The 18,528-nt window shown below is 42.6% G+C and overlaps 1 protein-coding gene across 1 annotated transcript in view; it reads right to left on the bottom strand.

Moving 5' to 3' along the window:
* Nucleotides 1-963: 963 nt before the first annotated feature.
* The window catches only part of LOC117521254 (receptor-type tyrosine-protein phosphatase delta-like), a 188,489-nt gene continuing 170,924 nt past the window's right edge, over nucleotides 964-18,528 (bottom strand). The window contains 4 exon segments of the mRNA XM_034182585.1: nucleotides 964-1,909; nucleotides 4,888-5,023; nucleotides 5,121-5,275; nucleotides 11,848-11,973. Coding sequence (XP_034038476.1) covers nucleotides 1,841-1,909; nucleotides 4,888-5,023; nucleotides 5,121-5,275; nucleotides 11,848-11,973 — 486 coding nt within the window. The 3' untranslated portion in view covers nucleotides 964-1,840.

The following is an 18,528-nucleotide window of genomic DNA, read 5'->3' as shown; positions in this document are numbered from 1 at the left end:
CCTGGATCAATAGAGCCTGAAATGTGGAGGTTTTCAGCTTGAACAGGCTGACGACGGCGGCTGAGAGCGCTGAGCGACGCCTCGCACCGTGGGAAGTCCTTAAAGCGACAGAATCACCTCAAAATCTCTCATCAGCCGTTAAAATTTTCACTGAAAACCAGCTTAATTTTTCGAACCGTGTCCACTTCGATGTGTCTCACAGGTTTAGAAAAAATTTTGATCAAACAACGCGCCAGTCTCTCAGCAACTTCTCAGACAAAGGAATTCCGACGAGGGGCTGGACGACTCCTTCCACAAGGAGTGCTCACAGGCGGATGACGTCACCGACAGGCGTGGAAAAACTCACGCATGCACACGAGGGTTCAAGCATGTCTGACGTAAAAACATATGAATGAAATCCATATAGTTTTTGAAAAAAATAAAAAGGACCGTTACTTTATTGACAGCCCTCGTATATATATATATATATATATATATATATATATATATATATATATATATATATATATATATATATATATCATTATTGAGGACTTGTGTGGCTAGACTGGAACAAAGGGACAACATCGACTATTTGGGATCATCTGTACAGAAGGAAGCGGTGTCTGGCCGGGAGGACAGAGAGGAGCGTTGAAACTGAACCAGAGCTTTTTTTTTTCCTCCTTTTTTTAATGTGCAGAAACTGCGTGTTGCCATTACCGTCTACTCTTTCAATTACAAACACAGAAATTCAAGTACGTAAAAGCTTCCGAAGAGGAAGATGATTCAGGGCGACTTTCATCCTTGTTTAAAATGGCAATCAAACAAAAGCGGACAAGCATTAAGCAGCATGTGGAAAAAAAAAATAAGGCAAAAACATTTATATATATATATATATATATATATATATATGTAAAAAAAATCAAGTTATCTGCAGGAATGTGTGCAACAAAAGATTCTGTGTTTATTAGCTTCTCTTGCTGAGCTGACGCAATGGGATTGACATCAAGAGGAGGTGAGCTGGAGGATGAACAAGGACAAAGGGGGAAAAAAAAAGCAAGCAAGCGCTTCTGAAAGGCGACGGGGAAAAGAAGCCTTTGATTACAAATGATTACTGGTGGGCTCTAATCGCTGCTCGGGGACCAGCTGTTATTCTGGAGGACAAAAGTGGGGCACGTGAACTGATGTTTCTACTCTGGCTTCCTGTACGCTGGGTAACAGAGGGACCACACGACTCCTCACAGATCACGTCCACTCTGTGGAGACTCTTTCTTGGCACTGTGCGTTGAGTAAATAAACGTCCGCAAGCTCCTCCAACAGTCCTCGGATCAGCGAGGCTGCTGTAAACTGGGATCAGAATGATCTTTAAAACACACATAAATGTTCACTTTGTGACCTCGTAGTACACCAAACCAGCAGATACAAAGTTGAGGATAAAAGCCCATTTAGGGTGCAGCAAATATCCAGGCTCTTTGTGTGTGTGGATTTTTTTCCTTTTTTTTTTTGTATTTTATACAGATATAGTATCATAATTCATGTTCAGAAGCTGTTTGTATTTCACTGGTTCATATTGGCGATAGCTGACCACAACACACATGTATTAAGCGCCCTTCACACTGGAACACTGAGGTACGTATATGGATTACACATGGACAGTCTGCGCACTCAACAGCAACGTTCCTGATGAGTGTCGGTGCGTTTCTCATCACTTGTTGGTGTCTTTAAATTTTTAGGTCCTTGTTGGTGTCGAATTCGTCTTTGAATCTTGTTCCCAGAAAGGTTCGATGTTCATGTTACTTCAGGCTCTCTTGTTCGCTCCTGGAACTCGAAGTAGAAAGGTGGCACGATGTTGTCGCAATGCTTACGTTGCATAGTGGTCAAAGCTACCCAGGTACTCCAAAGCAGCCTGATAGCAGAACTGGTACTCATCCTGGGTGAGAAACACACAGGAGGGCCATTAAAGTAAAGCATGTGCACGCACTGCCTGCAGATAAACAATAATTACACAACACATCCTTTCAGCTGACACCAGACACAAACCTTCCTTGCACGTGTTGCATGACATTCAAAAGACTCCTTTGTGAATCACAAACGCATTTTAAGTTGTGTACATTTTTTAATATTGGCTGTATGTGGCACAAGTTGACTTCATCCTAGAATTTTGCTAAAAATCCTGAGTTGAATATTCCAACCCTTGATCAGTTTATCAACAGAAAATCACATTTGAAATATAGAAACATTTTTATTCCTACAATTAAATGTGAGAATATCATTATTTGATTTTATTTTATCATTAAGACACATCACTTATCAAGTTACAATTCTCATTTTCAAATGAACTGTTGATCACTCAACAATAACATTAAAAAAAAAAAGATTAAATACAACCTGGTTTTCTTGTAAATTCCCGGTGACCACCTAAAATAAATGATGTATTTTTAGGAATGAACTTTCCCGGTCACTTTGGTAGCTTTGCCAGATCATGGTTCTGGTGTAGACTGTATACTGGACAAACCCTCTGCGATGTCACACATAAGTTTCCTGAAGAGCAGATGTGAAGCTGAAGTGTGGCAACTCCAAATGGATTCTTGGCTAATGGTTTCACATCTTTACCCATGAATGAATATAGGGGTGATTCTTTAACTACGGGCACTATTGGCCTTGTAAATGTAATTTCCACCACACCATTGCCTTACAATATAAAGCGCCTTGGGGCAACTGTTTGTTGTGATTTGGTGCTATATACATGTGCTCTGATGTCACTGTTTATCTCCATAGAAACTACCCAATCAATCTTTCATACAAACTGTTTAAAGGGACATTACAGTGTTGTGGTGGAAATTACGGCAATAGTGTGGGACAACTACATTTTGTTTAAAAAAAAATCACAACAGTTGTATGACACTGAATACCCCAATTATGTTTTGATTTATTTATCCCTTGATTTATTTTACTGATATTTTATTCAGAGATATTTTAAAACATTAGAAAAAAACATTTCTTTACCATTGATTTTTATCATTGAAGATCAAATGTCTGGGTGTGGGACAAGCACAAAACGGCAATATTTGCATATAATGATGCTGAAAAAAGGCGAAAAAGTCATCATAGACTACTAGAACAAATTTCTTAACACACTTTCATTGTAAAGATAACTATAAAAGTGTGAAATTTCCCCTTTTTTTTCTGTTTTTCATACAATATGATCAAAGGACATAATAAGTGCCCGTAATCTAAGAATCACCCATAGAGTTTACCTGGGCAGGACAAATGAAGCCCAACACATCATCACTCGCACTGTTGTTATGAAGGGGGAAACTACACTCAACAAAAATATAAACGCAACACTTTTGGTTTTGCTCCCATTTTGTATGAGATGAACTCAAAGATCTAAAACTTTTTCCACATACACAATATCACCATTTCCCTCAAATATTGTTCACAAACCAGTCTAAATCTGTGATAGTGAGCACTTCTCCTTTGCTGAGATAATCCATCCCACCTCACAGGTGTGAATCACGGATGAATCCCGGTTCACACTGTTCAGGGCAGATGGCAGACAGCGTGTGTGGCGTCGTGTGGGTGAGCGGTTTTCTGATGTCAATGTTGTGGATCGAGTGACCCATGGTGGCGGTGGGGTTATGGTATGGGCAGGCGTCTGTTATGGACGAAGAACACAGCTGCATTTTATTGATGGCATTTTGAATGCACAGAGATACCGTGACGAGATCCTGAGGCCCATTGTTGTGCCATACATCCAAGAACATCACCTCATGTTGCAGCAGGATAATGCCACGGCCCCATGTTCCAAGGATCTGTACCAAATTCTTGGAAGCTGAAAATGTCCCAGTTCTTGCATGGCCGGCATACTCACCGGACATGTCACCCATTGAGCATGTTTGGGATGCTCTGGACCGGCGTATACGACAGCGTGTACCAGTTCCTGCCAATATCCAGCAACTTCACACAGCCATTGAAGAGGAGTGGACCAACATTCCACAGGCCACAATTGACAACCTGATCAACTCTATGCGAAGGAGATGTGTTGCACTGCATGAGGCAAATTGTGGTCACACCAGATACTGACTGGTATCCCCCCCCAATAAAACAAAACTGCACCTTTCAGAGTGGCCTTTTATTGTGGGCAGTCTAAGGCACACCTGTGCACTAATCATGGTGTCTAATCAGCATCTTGATATGGCACACCTGTGAGGTGGGATGGATTATCTCAGCAAAGGAGAAGTGCTCACTATCACAGATTTAGACTGGTTTGTGAACAATATTTGAGGGAAATGGTGATATTGTGTATGTGGAAAAAGTTTTAGATCTTTGAGTTCATCTCATACAAAATGGGAGCAAAACCAAAAGTGTTGCATTTATATTTTTGTTGAGTGTAGGTATAGAGACTAAAACTGGTTTTTATACAATGCTATAAACATGTTTATTTCTACTGTGAAGCTGGACATTTTAACATGGAGGTCTGTGTGGAAGTTGGCAACTCACGGTTCCGTAGACACGTGTACCTTTTTGCGGCCATCTATTTGTTACATTTTCCTGCTAATTTCCTGCTAATAAAAAAACAGGTATTAGTACCACCTATTAGTACCAAGTAGTACCTGGTACTCTTAAGATATTTTTGTTTGTAGTGATATTTAATGTGTGCAGTGACAAATTACATAACTGGATTATTTTCCCCTCCTTGTGGCCTTAAAGCTGGCAGAGGATCAACAAAAAAAAAGGTTTAATGGAGGAAAATTCCGTAGAGTAAAACATCAGTCAGTTCCACAGTCAGATAAGAAAAGACAAATAAGGACTGATGTTGCTTTACACAGCTGATAACACTCAACTCCCGTGATGGTTTCCTGCTTAAGAAAAACTGAAAGCCCTTTTTTTTTTGGCTGTTTTTACCTCAGTCTGCACCATGGCTGGTCTCTGTGTGCGCAGCATTTTGACAGTCTGGAAGATATCCACAGCTCCTTCGTAACGCATCCGCTCCAGGACAATGCTCAGAGTGATGAAGACACCTGTCCGCCCCACGCCAGCACTGCGCCCACGGAGGAAAACCATTTATTTTTGATTACGGAGCTCACTGCAGTCACTAAGAGCTGCTACCACAACCTGGACTGACATCAAAGGCTTACCTGCAGTGTACACTGATTGGTCCATCCTGGCCGAACTGCTCCTTGGTTTTGTGCACTTGGCCAATGAAATCAATGAAGCCCTCCCCAGATTTGGGCACACCTTGCTCTGGCCAATCAGTGAACTGGAACTGACGAACAGTCCGTGATTGGCCATCCTGAAGGGGAGAGGGGATGATCAAAACAACAAAACACAAATCTGATTTAGGATTGGGCGATGTCAAATTAATTGGTATGATGGCGCCAGTAGAACATCACAATGGATGATGAAATGGGGTGCGGGTGAGGCAGGGCGAGGTAGAGTCCCTTTATTGAGAGAGTAGCGTCAACCTAGAATATGGCACCATTTTGGGGCCAACTGTGCTGAACTACTGAATGAACTTTTAATGTTTTCAACATTTTTTAAAACTCATTTAACCAAATACAGCAACATATCCATGTACAGATGCTATCAAAATAAATATAAAAATAGTTAAGACATCAAATTTACATTAATATACAATTTATGATAATTTATTTAATTCATTTAAAGCCTGATTTACGCTTCTGCAGCTCTTTAACTCCATGTCATGCAATGACGTGCGTGACAGTTTTAAAGGTCTCTGTCGCTGGATTATGCTTTATATGGATTAATTTGACCCTCAACAAGCTTTTCTTTGACAATCATCACCTCCAAATCAAGGTAAGCTGTACAATTTCATCTTTTTCAGACTCCATGTGTAAGTTGCAGACTTTTCTGATCCATTTGTAATCAGCGTGCGCACTGCAAAAAACTATTAAAATATGATGGGGGACGGAGGAGTGACGGACAGAGTTTTTCAAACATCTATGGGGAATCCGAATCGGGACCTGCGCCTCATTTAATGACTGGTGTCACCGACCAAATGGTCCCTCCCTAAAACTGGTCCACCCCGCCTTCACAGTGCAATCGTCAACAGCCACGGTTCAGTGATCATCACCTCGCTTCTGCTTAAAACTGCACTCCAGTCATCATCTGTCTCCGCGACAGATATCTGAAGCTTTTGTAAAACAATCATTTCCACAGAAATTCAGCATTATTTCATCATAAAAGACGGAGGAAGCGATCAGAGCGCCACAGCTACACGGCTGTTGCGTTCACTGCGCGTCCGTCATTTCAAAAGCGTCAGCGAATAGTGCCATCATTTCTGATTAAAATGGCCTTATTTCTGCTTAAAAAACTGACTTTACAATGATTTAAGAGGTTTTACCTTGTCATCTGATGGTTAATAATCACATTAATCCATTTGATCACTTTGGGTGAAGAGACTGTCTCAGACAAGCTGCTGATTGCTCTGAAAGGACGCATGCGCAGTGGAGGCGGACCAATTTTTAGGGGGGACCATTTGGTCTGCAACACTGGGTCAAAATTTCCTCTGAAATTTTTTTTCTGACAAACGTATGTGATCCATTATCAAAATGCAATCAACGTGCACACTGCCGAAACTATTAAAATATGATGGGAGACGAAGGAGTGAAAGTGTGAAAATTACACCCTTTGCTGTTTCTGATTAACAGGTGCACATCAACTTTCAATCAGAGAAATGACTCATGCTCTGGGTTTTTAATGGAAATACATTGCGATCGGACGGGACATTTTATCCGATGTGAGTGAAAATCTGTTATACAAAAAACCATTATATACGGTGTTTATTACCTGGAAAACAATACAAAACTGGGTGACTGTGAATATCTGGTTTATACGAATGATGGTTTAGGTGAGTTTTACTGTACATGGACTGAACATTAAATTTACCTCTCGAAGCTTTGACAATGAAGTCGCTCCCATCCCACACAGCTGACTTTATTTTCCCAAATTTTTCTTCTGTTCAGATCTGAAGGGAATCTAAACATCTTGAAGCCCTTGTGTCTATTGTAGTCACTTTGATCTCTGGGGAAATCTCCGGCATGAATAAATCAATATTTTTGTGTTATTGCTGAGACACTGGAATAGTGTGTGTGTGTTTGTGTGCGTGTGTGTGGGTGGGTGGGGGGGGGGGGGGGGGTTGGTGGCATCACTGTGTTGACTCCACATGGTGATTTTGACTGGTTTTGACTGGTGGTGGTGCGCCTCTACTGGTGGTTGGCTCTCACTGCGGTATTGTATCACTTCCTGTTCCGGAGCACAGCAGTGTATCTGTATCTGTTAGCTGTTTAATCTGCGTAGTTGATCTAGATAACTAGATAACGATTTTATTTCACAGTGTAATCTTCACGTGCCTTAATTAAAGCACTCTCTCTGCTGAATCACCTCTAAATTATTCACACATTATTCACTATGTGTGTTTTTAGGAATCCGCTAGCTTAGCACAGCTATTAGCTCTTAGCCGTTTAGCATGGCGGCTTCTCCTGTCCTCTCCCCAACTTTTCTGCGCTGGGGTGTGAAATGTTTAGTTATTCCTCGGCCTCCTTTAGCAGTAACGGTATTTGTAATAAGTGTAGCTTGTTCGTAGCTTTGGAGGGCCAGGCTGGGCGAATTGGAGACTCGGCTCCGCACCTTGGAAAATCCTACAGCTAGCCAGGCCCCTGTAGTTGGTGCAGACCAAGGTAGCTTAGCCGCCGTTAGCTGTCCCCCAGCAGATCCCGAAGCAGCCTGGGAAAGCAGGCCGGCTTGGGTGACTGTGAGGAAGAAGCATAGTTCTAAATAGAAGCCCCCTGTACACCACCAACCCGTTCACATCTCTAACCAGTTTTTCCCCACTCGGCGACAAACCCGCCGAGATTCAAACTCTGGTTATTGGCAACTCTTTTTTTAGAAATGTGAAGTTAGCGACACCAGCAACCTAGTCAATGTCTTCTGGGGGCCAGAGCAGGCGACATTGAAGGAAATTTGAAACTGCTGGCTAGGCTAAGCGTAAATTTGGTAAGATTGTAATTCACGTCGGCAGTAATGACACCCGGTTACACCAATCGGGAGGTCACTAAAATTAATATCGAATGGTGTGTGACTTTGCAAAACAATGTTGGACTCTGTAGTTTTCTCTGGCCCCTCCCCAATCGGACCGGGAGTGACAGTTTAGCCGCATGTTCTCCTTGAATTGCTGTCTGTCTGAGTGGTGTCCAAAAAATGGGGTGGGCTTCATAGATAATTGGCAAAGTTTCTGGGGAAAACCTGGTCTTTTTAGGAGAGATGGCATCCATCCCACTTTGGATGGAGCAGCTCTCATCTCTAGAAATCTGGCCAATTTTATTAAACCCTCCAAACCGTGACTATCCAGGGTTGGGACCAGGAAGCAGAGTTGTAGTCTTACACACCTCTCTGCAGCTTCTCTCCCCCTGCCATCCCCCCAATACCCCATCCCCGTAGAGACGGTGCCTGCTCCCAGACCACCAATAACCAGCAAAAATCTATTTAAGCATAAAAATTCAAAAAGAAAAAATAATGTAGCACCTTCAACTGCACCACAGACTAAAACAGTTAAATGCGGTCTATTAAATATTAGGTCTCTCTCTTTTAAGTCCCTGTTAGTAAATGATATAATAATTGATCAACATATTGATTTATTCTGCCTTACAGAAACCTGGTTACAGCAGGATGATTATGTTAGTTTAAATGAGTCAACACCCCCGAGTCACACTAACTGTCAGAATGCTTGAAGCACGGGCCGAGGCGGAGGATTAGCAGCAATCTTCCACTCCAGCTTATTAATTAATCAAAACCCAGACGGGCTTTAATTCATTTGAAAGCTTGACTCTTAGTCTTGTCCATCCAAATTGGAAGTCCCAAAAACCAGTTTTATTTGTTATTATCTATCGTCCTCCTGGTCGTTACTGTGAGTTTCTCTGTGAATTTTCGGACCTTTTGTCTGACTTAGTGCTAGCTCAGGTAAGATAATTATAGTGGGTGATTTTAACATCCACATAGATGCTGAGAATGACAGCCTCAACACTGCATTTAATTTATTATTAGATTTAGTTGGCTTCGCTCAAATGTAAATGAGCCCACCACCACCTTAGCCACACTTTAGATCTTGTTCTGACATATGGCATAGAAATTGAAGACTCAACAGTATTCCCTGAAAACCCTCTGTTGTCTGATCATTTCTTAATAACATTTACATTTACTTTAATGGACTACCAGCAGTGGGGAATAAGTTTCACTTACAGTAGAAGTCTTTCTGAAAGCGCTGTAACTAGGTTTAAGGATATGATTCCTTCTTTATGTTCTCCAATACCATATACCAACACAGTGCAGAGTAGCTACCTAAACTCTGTGAGTGAGATAGATTATCTCGTCAATAGCGTTACATCCTCATTGAGCACAACTTTGGATGCTGTAGCTCCTCTGAAAAAAGACAGCCTTAAAGCAGAAATGCTTGACTCTGTGGTATAACCCACAAACTCGCAGCTTAAAGCAGATAACCCCATACGCTGGAGAGGAAATGGCGTCTCACTAATTTGGAAGATCTGTCATTTAGCCTGGAAAAAGAGTCTGTTGCTCTATAAAAAAGCCCTCCGTAAAGCTAGGACATCTTACTATTCATCACTAATTGAAGAAAATAAGAACAACCCCAGGTTACTTTTCAGCACTGTAGCCAGGCTGACAAGAGTCAGAGCTCTATTGAGCCGAGTATTCATTTAACTTAACTAATATGATGTCATGACTTTCTTTGCAAATAAAATTTTAACTATTAGAGAAAAAATTATTAATAACCATCCCAAAGACATATCTTTATGTTCGGCTGCCTTCAGTAATGCTGGTATTTGGTTAGACTCTTTCTCCTCAGATTGTTCTGTCTGAGTTATTTTCATTAGTTACTTCCTCCAAACCATTAACATGTCTATTAGACCCCATTCCTACCAGGCTGCTCAAGGAAGCCCTACCATTAGTTAATGCTTCAATCTTAATATGATCAATCTATCTTTATTAGTGGCTATGTACCACAGGCTTTTTAAGGTGGCAGTAATTAAACTATTACTTAAAAAGCCATCACTTGACCCAGCTATCTTAGCTAATTATAGGCCAATCTCCAACCTTCCTTTTCTCTCAAAATTCTTGAAAGGGTAGTTGTAAAACAGCTAACTGATCATCTGCAGAGGAATGGTCTATTTGAAGAGTTTCAGTCAGGTTTCAGAATTCATCATAGTACAGAAACAGCATTAGTGAAGGTTACAAATGATCTTCTTATGGCCTCAGACAGTGGACTCATCTCTGTGCTTGTCCTGTTAGACCTCAGTGCAGCTTTTGACACTGTTGACCATAAAATTTTATTACAGAGATTAGAGCATGCCATAGGTATTAAAGGCACTGCGCTGCAGTGGTTTGAATCATATTTATCTAATAGATTACAATTTGTTCATGTAAATGGAGAGTCTTCTTCACAGACTAAGGTTAATTATGGAGTTCCACAAGGTTCTGTGCTAGGACCAATTTTATTCACTTTATACATGCTTCCCTTAGGCAGTGTTGTTATTAGAAAGCATTGCTTAAATTTTCATTGTTACGCAGATGATACCCAGCTTTATCTATCCATGAAGCCAGAGGACACCTACCTCTTAGTACCATATCACCCCAATAGAGCGCTTCGCTCTCAGACTGCAGGCTTACTTGTAGTTCCTAGGGTTTGTAAGAGTAGAATGGGAGGCAGAGCCTTCAGCTTTCCAGGCTCCTCTCCTGTGGAACCAGCTCCAAATTCGGATTAGGGAGACAGACACCCTCTCTACTTTTAAGATTAAGCTTAAAACTTTTCTTTTTGAAAAAGCTTATAGTTAGGGTTGGATCAGGTGACCCTGAACCATCCCTTAGTTATGCTGCTATAGGACTTAGACTGCTGGGGGGTTTCCCATGATGCACCCAGTGTTTCTTTTTATTCACCTGTTTTGCTCTGTATGCACCACTCTGCTTTTTAATCATTGGTGACTGATCTCTGCTCTCTTCCACAGCATGTCTTTTTCCTGATTCTCTCCCCTCAGCCCCAACCAGTCCCAGCAGAAGACTGCTCTTACCGTGAGCCTGGTTCTGCTGGAGGTTTCTTCCTGTTAAAAGGGAGTTTTTTTCCTTCCCACTGTCACCAAGTGCTTGCTCATAGGGGGTCGTTTTGGACCATTGGGGTTTTTCTGTAATTATTGTATGGCTTTTGCCTTACAATATAAAGCGCCTTGGGGCAATTGCTTGTTGTGATTTGGCGCTATATAAATAAAATTGATTTGATTTGATTTTGATTTGATGTTGTTGATCAGCTATTGAAATCGTCCAGCTGTCCAACCCTAACCTGATTCTTATGCATTATGTTGTATTCCTAATTTAAAAAAAAAAAGAAGATAAAGGTGAGATACTGACAGACAATATAATTTTTTCCATCTGATGATTACTGTAATCTGACCCCGGATCAGCGACTCCAGTTAACTTGGCATTGCAATATCAGTGCTCCTGCTGTTCACCACTCAGTAGGAAATTGCATGTTTTCTATTCTGCTCAGCCTTTCTGGCTCGCCTTTAATGGAGATCAATAGAGCTCCTGTCAGTGTGGCGTCAGTGCAGGATGGCTTTAGCTGAAGTCATCTATGACTGGCATGTATGTGCACACACACACACGCGTTGTGTAGGTTATCTAAAGAGAGCGTGGTTGAATGAATAATCTATGACAGTGCTAGCCCGGTGTGAGGTGCACATACAAATCAGTGTGAGTGGATCACTGCTCTCTAACAGATGGGTTGAGGAAAAAATGAGAACTGTCAAAGATGTAATGCTGGAGTCGATCAGACACACCCACCCGAGCATCTGTAACTTTGAACTCTCGTAGGATGTACTGGGGCATGTTGTACTCGGCCATTGGGTCCACCACAAAGTACTGGTACCTGGCTGAGCGCTCAGCAGGCCAATACTGGTGACACTTCTCCTAAAATCACAAGACAGAAGTAATGATGACATTTGTGAACTCTGCTGACATGTGACACAAATCAGTGTCCATGAAAACCCAAGAAAGAACCAACATGATTATATAAGATTGATCAGTGAAGTCATAATATTCAATTGTCCTGTACATGTATGATCCAGGCTGATGGGTGCCATTGCCAGGCCGACTGTCTTACCATTCCCAAGCTGACTGTGTGTAATTCCCAAGGCTCACTCTGCAACATTCCCACGCTCACCATGTACCAATCTGATATTCACTGTGTTCCATTCCAAGACTCGCCGTGTGCCAATCCCAAGAGCAATGTCCACCATTCCCAGGCGCATACCACTTCCGGGCCAAAGTCACCCTATTCCGGGCTTAGTCAACATGATAGTCACAGGCCTCAACATCTAATCCAGATCCACTCATAAAATACATACACGACTGAGCACATGGGACAGCATTCAGAAAATGCTCCCGGTGTTTTACCGCAGTGTTGGTAATAATGCCACAATTGTTGCAAATTTTCACACCACCACCTCACATTCCTCATTTGGATTAATTTGCATTTGGGATGTGTGAGTCTCACTGCCTCACTAATGCTTACCATCAGCTCAGGTCTGAGATGAAATCTACTCAGTGTGGCTATAACTGGATAATGACTCGAACCCTGACGTCTGACCTTAATTTTAAATGAAACTGTGAGTACTGCGTGTCTATTTCCTGTGAGCACGACATCATTTTCCAGGCAGTCTCCTTGTTTGCTTGTGTGGAGGAGGAGGTCAGTTTAGTGTGGATGAATTCTGGTGCTTCCTCAGCACGATGCATCTAGAATTCTCTGCTAATTCAAAGTAACAGCAGGATGTGCCTTTGTGCTTTGTGGGAGGGGGAAAACAACAAACAACACACGCACACACAACACAAACAAAAGAAAGAACAAACCAAAGGAGAATTGGAAGAGAATGTCTACAGGGCAGGATTTAAAATGGCAATAATACCCAGGTTTTAATTTTCATTCAGTCTTTATTGCCCCTGAGAGACACCTGTTGTGTTTTTAAGGTGTTGATTGTGAGACTACACAATACTACACAGGTATAAATACTGTCTTCTCTTTACTTTTAATTTTCTTCTTCATTATGGAACTGTCATTTCAAAGATAGATATTTAGCTATGAATGTGTATGAAATGTCAACCCTGAAATTGCCTTTTATTAAAGGCCAAGGTCAATGAGCTCAAAGGTCATAGATCTTTTGATTTTTTTTTTAACTGCACCAAATGTGTAACACATGCAGGTGTGTTTAAAATAATAGCAGTCTGTTTAAAAAAGTGAGTGAAGCTCAAAATCCCTGGAATAAATTTTATTTCCATATATGCAAATGCATTGGGAACACTGCCCATTCTGTTCCAAATCAAAACATGAAGAAAAATGGATCAATTTGTTATTACTTTACAGAAAGTGAAGAAAAGGGAATATTAGTCTTGTTCAAAAACAATACCAGTGTCTGAATGTTTCTTTACAAACTCAAACATTTACTGTATAAACTGAAAAATGCTTGTAGATTTAGCTTTTCTGAGAAATGCTTCACATCTGTGTTGCATGGAGTCGACCAACTTCTGCTACCTGTGAAAAGTATTCCAGCCCAGGACGACTGGACTACATTCCACAATTCCTCTGAATTTCTTGGTTTTGCCTCAGAAACAACATGTTTGATGTCACCCCCATATTTTCATGCACATAAAAATCCAGTTGCTATCTGATTATTGGTCATTATCTGATTATTAAGTGGCCATGTTAACAGCAAAATCTAATATGGTTTATCCGATAAGGACCGTTATCTGAGGGAGAGAGAGACAGAGAGAGAAAGAAAGAGGGAGAGAGACAGAGGGAGAGAGAAAGAGGGAAAGAGGGAGAGAGAGAAAGAAAGAGGGAGAGAGACAGAGAGAGAGAGAATGCGAGACATGCAGAGACAGGGAGAGAGAGACAAAGAGAGAGAGAAAGAAAGGGGGAAAGAGAGACAGAGGGGAGAGAGAAGGAGAGACAAAGAGAGACAAAGAGGGAAAGAGAGACAGAGATTGAAAGGGGAGAGAGGGAGAGAGAGAGACAGAATGAGAGAGGCAGAGAGAGAGAAAGACAGACAAAGAGGGAAAGAGAGACAGAGGGGAGAGAGACAAAGAGGAGAGAGAGGACAGACAGAAAGAGAGAGAGAGCAGAGATGGGGGGAGGAGAGAGGAGGACAGAGAGAGAGAGAAAAAGAGAAAGAAGAGAGAGAGAGAGAGAGAGAGAGAGGAGAGAGAGAAGAGAGAGAGAGAAGAAAGGGGGGAAGAGAGACAAAGAGAGAGAAAGAAAGGGGGAAAGGAAGAGAGAGACAGAATGAGAGAGAGGCAGAGATGGGGGGAGGAGAGACAGAGAGAGAGACAGAAGAGAGAGAGAGAGAGGGAGAGAGAGAGCGAGAGAGAGAGAGCGAGAGAGGGAGAGAGACAGAGAGAGAAAGAAAGGGGGAAAGAGAGAGAGACAAAGAGAGAGAGAAAGAAGGGGGAAAGGAGACAGACAGAAAGAGAGAGGGCAGAGATGGGGGGAGAGAGAGACAGAGAGAGAGAAAGAAAGAGGGAGAGAGACAGAGAGAGAGAGAATGCGAGACATGCAGAGACAGGGAGAGAGAGACAAAGAGAGAGAGAAAGAAAGGGGGAAAGAGAGACAGAGGGGAGAGAGAGGAAGGAGGACAAAGAGAGACAAAGAGGGAAAGAGAGACAGAGATGAAAGGGGAGAGAGGGAGAGAGAGAGAAAGACAGACAAAGAGGGAAAGAGAGACAGAGAGAGACAAAGAGGAGAGAGAGAGACAGACAGAAAGAGAGAGAGAGGCAGAGATGGGGGGAGAGGAGAGAAGACAGAGAGAGAGAAAGAGCGAGAGAGAAGAGAGAGAGAGAGAGAGAGACAGAGAGGGAGAGAGAAGAAAGAAAGGGGGAAGAGAGACAAAGAGAGAGAGAAAGAAAGGGGGAAAGAGAGACAGACAGAATGAGAGAGAGGCAGAGATGGGGGGAGAGAGAGACAGAGAGAGAGAAAGAAAGAGGGAGAGAGAGAGAGAGAGAGAGAATGCGAGACATGCAGAGACAGGGAGAGAGAGACAAAGAGAGAGAGAAAGAAAGGGGGAAAGAGAGACAGAGGGGAGAGAGAAGAGAGACAAAGAGAGACAAAGAGGGAAAGAGAGACAGAGAGAGAAAGGGGAGAGAGGGAGAGAGAGAGACAGAATGAGAGAGAGGCAGAGAGAGAGAAAGACAGACAAAGAGGGAAAGAGAGACAGAGAGAGACAAAGAGGGAGAGAGAGACAGAGAGAGAAAGGGGAGAGAGGGAGAGAGAGAGACAGAATGAGAGAGAGGCAGAGAGAGAGAAAGACAGACAAAGAGGGAAAGAGAGAGAGAAAGAAAGGGGGAAAGAGAGACAGAGGGGAGAGAGAAGGAGAGACAAAGAGAGACAAAGAGGGAAAGAGAGACAGAGAGAGAAAGGGAGAGAGGGAGAGAGAGAGACAGAATGAGAGAGAGGCAGAGAGAGAAGACAGACCAAGAGGGAAAGGATAGACAGAGAGAGACAAAGAGGGAGAGAGAGACAGAGAGAGAATGAGAGAGAGGGAGAGAGAGAGAGACAGAATGAGAGAGAGGCAGAGAGAGAGAAAGACAGACAAAGGAGGGAATGAGAGATAGAGACAGAGAGAGAAAAGGGGAGAGAGGGAGAGAGAGAGAGACAGAATGAGAGAGATGGCAGAGAGAGAGAAAAGACAGACAAAGAGGGAAAGAGAGACAGAGAGAGAAAAGGGGAGAGAGGGAGAGTAGAGAGAGACAGAATGAGAGAGAGGCAGAGAGAGCGAAAGACAGACAAGAGGGAAAGAGAGACAGAGAGAGACAAAGAGGGAGAGAGAGACAGAGAGAGAACGGGGAGAGAGGGAGAAGAGAGAGACAGAATGAGAGAGAGGCAGAGAGAGAGAAGACAGACAGAAGAGGGAAGAGAGACAGAGAGAGAGAAAGGGGAGAGAGGGATAGAGAGAGACAGAATGAGAGAGACGTGCAGAGAGAGAGAAAGACAGACAAAAGAGGGAAAGAGAGACAGAGAGAGACAAAGAGGGAGAGAGAGAGACAGACAGAAAGAGAGAGAGAGGCAGAGATGGGGGAGAGAGAGACAGAGAGAGAGAAAGAAAGAGGGAGAGAGACAGAGAGAGAGAGAAAGAAAGGGGGAAAGAGAGACAGAGGGGAGAGAGAAGGAGAGACACAGAGAGACAAAGAGAGACAAAGAGGGGAAAGAGACAGAGAGAGAATGCGAGACATGCAGAGACAGGGAGAGAGAGACAAAGAGAGAGAGAAAGAAAGGGGGAGAGAGAGAGACAGAGAGAGAAAGAAAGAGGGAGAGAGAGAGACAGACAGAATGAGAGAGAGGCAGAGATGGGGGGGAGAGAGAGACAGAGAGAGAGAAAGAAAGAGGGAGAGAGACAGAGAGAGAGAATGCGAGATATGCAGAGACAGGGAGAGAGAGACAAAGAGAGAGAGAAAGAAAGGGGGAAAGAGAGACAGAGGGGAGAGAGAAGGAGAGACACAGAGAGACAAAGAGAGACACAGAGGTAAAAGAGAGACAGAGAGAGAAGGGGAGAGAGGGAGAGAGAGAGAGACAGAATGAGAGAGAGGCAGAGAGAGAGAAAGAAAGAGGGAGAGAGACAGAGAGAGACAAAGAGGGAGAGAGAGAGAGGCAGAGATGGGGGGAGAGAGAGAGACAGAGAGAGAGAAAGAAAGAGGGAAAGAGAGACAAAGAGGGAAAGAGAGAAAGAGAGGGGGACAGACAGACAGAAGGAGAGAGAGGCAGAGATGGGGGGAGAGAGAGAGAGAGAGAGAAAGCGTTATGGTTGCGAGGTCTGGGGCCCGCTCGCTAACCAAGATTTTGCAAAATGGGACAAACACCAAATTGAGTCTCTGCATGCAGAATTCTGAAAATCCATCCTCTATGTACAACAGAAAACACAATGCATGAAGAGCAGAATTAATATGATATAAACTAATTAATAAAGTTCAAAAGAGAGCAATTATGACCACGTTAAAAATAGTGACCTCAATATGCTCCATAACAAATCCCTGATCCACAGAGAGACTGTAGATCAATGCCCCCTCAGCCAGCTGGTTCTGGGACTTTCTACACAAACATAAGCAGAGCCACCAAACACAAACCGTGTTAGACTAAACCAAATTATAAGAAAACAAAAAGAAAAATTAGAAAAATTTGAAAAACCATAAACCAGAGTAAATTAGAATGTTATTTGGCCCTAAACAGACAGTAACTCTGTGGCAGAATACCTGAGCACTGTGACCAACCCACAGCTCAGGAAATCTTTGAACATGTACAGACTCAGTGAGCACAGCCTCACCGTGGAGAAAGGCCACCACAGACAGACTTGGCTCCTCAGAGAAGACAGATTATGCACCCAATGTCCACAACACGAGGTGCAGACTGAGCTGCACTTCCTGACCACCTGCCAGCTGTATCAAGACATAAGAGACACGAACTTCCACAGATCACAAACAACCAAAAAAGACTTGAGAGCATGACCAACATAAAAAAAACCCTCCATATCTGTTGGGTGTAGTACACAATGTGCAAACACTGCAGCAAGGTTTGTGAGCTGCTGCGACACGAAAGAAGGAGAACAGACATAAACCACCGTAAACCTAAAATGGGAGATTAAACTGCTATGTCACTTTATAATATATAAAGTGATATCGTAAGTGTGTATAATATAACACATTTTATAAAACAGTATATTTTTACAGGCAGCACGGTGGCTTAGTGGTTAGCACTGTTGCCTCAGCGAGAAGGGCGTGGGTTCAGTTCCCGCTTGTAGCCTTTCTGTGTGGAGTTTGCATGTTCTCCCCGTGTTTGCGTGAGTTTTCTCCGGGTGCTCGGTTTCCTCCCACATCCAAAGACGTGGGTTAGGTGGATTGGAATCTTTAAATTGTCCGTAGGTGTGCGAGTAGGTGTGAATGTGTTTGTTTGTCTGTTTGTGGCCCTGTGACAGACTGGCGTCCTGTCCTGGGTGTACCCCGCCTCGTGCTCTATGACTGCTGGGATTGGCTCCAGCCCCCCGTGACCCTTAAATGGACTAAGCGGTTGAAGATGAGTGTGTGTGTGTATTTTTACACCGAAAGCCCAATTTTACTATTATTTCAATCCCATATCTCCTGCTTATCTTACTGAAGAATATTTTTAACTGTATGTACATGTTTTTAATTTTTGTTTTATTTTTTGTTCTATGTAACACTTGCTTTGACATTGCAAATGCATATTGATAAAAGCTCACTGAACTTAAAAATTGAATAGAGAGAGAGAGAGAGAGAGAGCTCTTTTTTCAGTCTGTGCTTTTTCTCAGGAGCTTCCCTTCTTCTTTCCTCCACTTCCAAAAAAATTGACATTGAAAAAAATTGAAAACTAATGAACTGAATCATGTTAACCAGGTTTTTCCATTTATCAGATACTGAAGTGCATGTAAATGAGAGAGATCAGATTACCATTATTGTTGTGATATTTTT

The sequence above is a fragment of the Thalassophryne amazonica genome, chromosome 12 (genome assembly GCF_902500255.1).
Source record: "Thalassophryne amazonica chromosome 12, fThaAma1.1, whole genome shotgun sequence".
NCBI lineage: Eukaryota > Metazoa > Chordata > Actinopteri > Batrachoidiformes > Batrachoididae > Thalassophryne > Thalassophryne amazonica.
This window is presented reverse-complemented; position numbering and strand designations above follow the sequence as displayed.